The sequence below is a fragment of the Microtus pennsylvanicus genome, chromosome 3 (assembly GCF_037038515.1).
Source record: "Microtus pennsylvanicus isolate mMicPen1 chromosome 3, mMicPen1.hap1, whole genome shotgun sequence".
Classification (NCBI taxonomy): domain Eukaryota; kingdom Metazoa; phylum Chordata; class Mammalia; order Rodentia; family Cricetidae; genus Microtus; species Microtus pennsylvanicus.
The window spans coordinates 82,044,205-82,049,220 of NC_134581.1; the positions used below are offsets into that span (position 1 = coordinate 82,044,205).

A 5,016-nucleotide genomic window follows, 5' to 3' on the forward strand; every position below is an offset into this window, starting at 1 on the left:
TGCCTGGAATGCTAAGAATAAATGATAGAAAAGAATTATGGCCTTAAACAAGTTACCCTCTATGGCACAAGAAACATTTAAGATAAGGGACAGAAGGAATGTAAGATGCAAAAGATAGGGAGAACGGCAGTAAAAGAATACCCTGCATAACACAATTGTTGTAATCTTGAACTAAAAGAAGGTGTGACTGTTGTTAGAAACAAAAATCATTTCATTTATATGACACAAAAAGATCAGTTTTCCTATAAAAACAATAATACATTTTGCAAAATAATTTTCTATTTTATTGGAAAAATGTAACCAGCTATATATGGCAAGGCATTTTCTAAAGTATAGATATTGCATGTATATCTATGGCATAGTGTTTGCCTAACATACAGAATACTCTGAGATCAATCCCAGAACCACATACAGAGATATATTGGATAATACAAGAGAGAAATAAAAATGAATCGAAAGATCAGCATTCCTCAGAATAATTATTTTCTACCATATATTGTTTACCAAAAAATAAGACCTATCTCCTCAACAAGAATCTGCCCAATGCTTTCTTCACATCTTTGTTCCTCAAACTATATATTAATGGATTCAACAATGGGATCACTGTGGTATAGAACACAGAAGACACCTTCTCTTGCTCGAGAGTATTACTTGAAGAAGGCTTGAAATACATAAATGTGATAGATCCAAAGAAGATTCCCACGGCCATGAGATGAGAACTGCAGGTTCCAAAGGCTTTGAACTGGCCCTCTGATGACCTGATGCGAAAGATACTGCTAAAGATGAAGACATAGGAGATTGCAACAGCTAGGGTTGGCACCAGGGTGTTTATCCCTCCAATGATAAATAGGAGAAGTTCATTGAGATGTGTATTAGAGCAGGAGAGGTTGAGGAGGGGGAGAACATCACAGAAGTAATGGCTTATGATGTGGGATTTACAAAAGCTCAGTTTCATCATAGCACTCGTGTGTGCAATGGCAGACAAAAGGCCTAGGATGAAGGAAACCAGAACTAACAGTGAACAGAGCCTAGATGACATGATCACATTATATAGTAATGGTCTGCAGATGGCAACATAGCGATCATATGCCATGGCAGTCAGGAGGGAACCCTCAGCCACCACAAAGATCACAAAGAAGAAGAGCTGGGCCAGACATTCAGAGTAGAAGATCAAATTTTTCTTCCCAAGAAAGTTCACCAACATTTTAGGTGTAATGACAGTGGAATAGCAGAGATCAACAATGGATAAGCTGCGGAGGAAATAATACATGGGAGTATGCAGCAGTGGGCTGACTGTGATGAGCAGAATCATGCCCAAGTTCCCCACTACAGTCACCACATAGATTCCCAGGAATAGGAGGAAGAGAGGCAGAAGGAGGTCTGGCTGCTGGGTTAATCCCACCAAGGCAAACACAGCTGTTCTAGAATGATTTCTAATGCCCATTCTTTGAAGATATCTGTGAAAGTAGAAAAAGAAAAAGCCTTTAGTTTACTATCATACTGCCAAGAACATGCCAAATGTCATATGCAACTTAAAATTACATATGGAATACTTTATTCTTCTTTCAAGTAAAACCAAAACTTCAACAAGAGTTTTGAAAATTACAAATGTATTGTTTTCATTTATGGTTTGTGGACCTTTAATATATCTATTTAAATTTATCTCTAAGTCAATTGTGAGTTTTACATCACAAAATGAAGTGTTTCCTTATTGGCTTAGACACATTTGCCTTTTGGATTTAGCAACATAATTAAAATTTTCTTCTACGGAGAGAAGGAAACATTTGTTGACATGTGAAGAATAGAAAAGCTGTGTGTGTTTGTTCATACATTTACCATTACAGCTCAATGATCAGGATGCCTGAGATAAACTGTGACATCAAACACTCTTTATCTTCTAGGGTGTACTAAGGCTAGTGCTTCTAAAACCAGTGTCATAGGCATATCTGATGGGAACTGAAAAAGTCATAAAGCCATCACAGCTCCTTGTAAAAATCCAGCAAAGTGGAGGCACATGATAACTGCTGTGCCACTTTTGGTTTTGATCTCCTATTTTATACTTGGGGAGCCTTTAATATATTTACAGATTGGTGATATTGGATTGATGGAAAATTCTTTATAAATCATTTATGCTCTCTCCTAGGAGTACTACTTCTAAGCTTCTACAGGAAAGTTCTGAATATACTAGCCTTCCTGCTTTTAGGGAAATATTCTTTTTTACTTGAAGATCTTCCTTATGTCTTGAAAGTTGAGACACATATAAAGAAGCCACAGGTCTCTTTATGAGTCAATGATATATTCTTGAATCATCTGTCCCTGTACTTACTCAGGAAAAAGATAATCAAAACTAAGTAAATTTAAAAGGCTCCCCAACATTTGATAGAATAGAAAAGTTGGACAGAGATCAGATGGCAAGATTCTTCCTAAGTTAGATTAGCTGAAGTGGCCTCTGTCCTACACAGAGATAATTATATTGATAGGCAAAGAATAATGTAGAAAGATAATAAAAGAATGAGATGTCAGGACTTCCTTTTTTTAAAATAAAAGTTGGCTCATGAAGAAGTACTGAGATATCATTTGACCAAGGAATAAAAAATGGAATAATTAGTTTCTATAAAGATATACATAAATTAGTTTCTATAAAGATATACATAAATACATACATTCATAAACAGTTTCTATAAAGATATACAACGTAAGTATTTTATCATCCCAGAGTTTGAATAATAACTGCAGCATCTTTGGGCTGAGAATTCTTCTTGGACACTCTGATCATGAAGAGTTAATTATATACTGTTTGGGATATGGCAATCTGCCAAAGCTGGAATGGAGATTTTGTTTTAGACTAGAATCTTTGATTTCACAAAAGCACTAGCTTGAAACAAGCTGTCATATGTTTCTAGATTCTTATTGTGGGATTGGTGAGTAAAAATTATTGTAAAAGATAACCTTACCAATGATGATTAAATCTAAAGTAAAATGATTGTAAAGATAGCTGTTCTGTCACAATTCTATCAATAATGACAAAAAATATGCAAGAGGAAGTGAAACACATGTCTAAAAGCAAAAATGATATCTATTTTTTGGACCAGATGAATTTACCTCTACTTCCTGAATTCTGTATAAGTAAAGGAACACTCTTGCTGCTAGTCAATCAGCCTGCGAGATACTCCCAGCCATCAAGCCTGATACACCTCTTCCCTTGTCTACACCTTACATCCTCTCAAGACCTGTCAACTACTGCGGCTTTCCCCAAGCAGGTGAGGATGAAATAAAAAAAGGACAATTTGGGATAGTGGATTAATGATAGCTCTCCTCGTTGTCTGTGGTGATTCCTTCAACAAAAACAAAGAGGAAACAATTTGTATTTACCAAGGGATGATAAGTTTAAAGTTGGGTTTTGTCCTTGCTTTTTTTTTTCTTGCAGACACATGTATTTTATTGTGCAAGATAAAGAGTCACTAATAAAAACATCCTATGGAAGTTCTTTATCGAATCAAATAATTTGGAGTGAAGGAAATCCCAGTGAAGTGCTCTGTACCTGGTTAAATTTGGACAGGAGATCATTCCTTCAGATTGTGTGTCAGCCATAAAAAAAGAATAAGAAAGGATGACAATAAAAGAGACAGGAAGACTATCTACTGGAAAGAAGATTGAAACAACTACTCCATGTGAGCGAACATGGTTCTTATGACAGTTTTCCCTTTATGAGATATCAAGCTGTTGCCACAAATGAAACTGGGTACTCACCGTGGCCCTGCAAAGAAAGCAAGGTTCTTAGAAATTACTGGGTTTCTTTTTCAAGTAACAGATAAATTTTATGATGTTCAAATAATTAGTGTCAATTGCTGACAAACTACCAGTGTCCTGAAGCATATCCCCTTTATCTTCTCAGAACTGAAAATCATGAGCATGATGAGTTATATGTGATGCCCTGAGAGTTATGATTCATTAAGAATACAAAACACTCATAAGTATGCAAATCCCCTAGAGTCCCCAGATTTACCAACAACCTGCAAGGATTCTTCTTGGTCTCCTGTTACCATCTGTCCCAAGAGTAATGGTGGTTGTAAAGAAAGTTCTTTATATGCATTCACAAGTTGTCTTTGAAGATGTAGGAATAAATCAGAAAACAATTGCTAGTTCTTGAACAAGATTTTATTAATTTTTGCATATAGAATAGAATTTTTGTGGAGCTTTGAGTAACTAAAAAAAACAAAAATTATTTATAATTTATTGGAGTGGTCTTAAGAGAGGACTATGTTTATACGGAGGAACTAAACAATTTCTTAGGCAGTGAATCGTCACCAGTGAAATGTGTCTGGGTCAGACATGTATATGTTCTTCCCATTCTAAACCCAAGTCATTGCGCTTTTGAAATTTTTCCTTCAGTAATATAGTCAGAGATTTTTCACCTGAAAATTAAACAGAAAATTCATCCTATTCCCTCTGTATATCATGGCTTTTATTGTTTATTTTGGGGGGTTAATCTTGCTGTGTAGTCTAAGGATGCAAGTTTGCAATATTCATGTGTCAACATCCAGGTGTCTGGATCACACATCAGTATAAGTGCTTCCACCTCCCCTCCTATCTGGGCTCACCCTCTTTCTGTCTCTTATTAGAAAACAAACAGGTTTATAAGGGATAATAATAAAATAAAATAAGATAGAAAAACATTGAAATAAAAAAATAAGCAAACAGAAAGAAAAGAGCCCAAGAAAGGTGCAAGAAATAGATATAAATATAGAGACCTGCTCATTTGCATGTTCAGGAAAACCTTAAAAAACTTGAAGCCATAATATATCTGCAAAAAATGTATAGGACAAGAAAAGAGAAGAAATTTCTCTTTCTCTCTGTCTGTCACTTTCTCTCTTTCTTCATATATGTGCTTGTGTTTGTGTGTGTGTGTGTGTGTATAATACTTATGTGCATTTTATAGTATAATATATTATATATGACTGTATAAAAATAAATATCAAAACATCCTCACAGTATGAGAAAAGTACACTCAAAGCT

The 5,016-nt window shown here is 35.2% G+C and overlaps 1 protein-coding gene across 1 annotated transcript; it reads right to left on the reverse strand.

Annotated features, from left to right (window-relative positions):
• Nucleotides 1-517: 517 nt before the first annotated feature.
• Nucleotides 518-1,444, reverse strand: LOC142847135 (olfactory receptor 8D1-like). Its single transcript, XM_075967864.1, has one exon. The coding sequence runs from the start codon at nt 1,442-1,444 to the stop codon at nt 518-520; it is 927 nt and encodes a 308-aa protein (XP_075823979.1).
• Nucleotides 1,445-5,016: the final 3,572 nt, after the last annotated feature.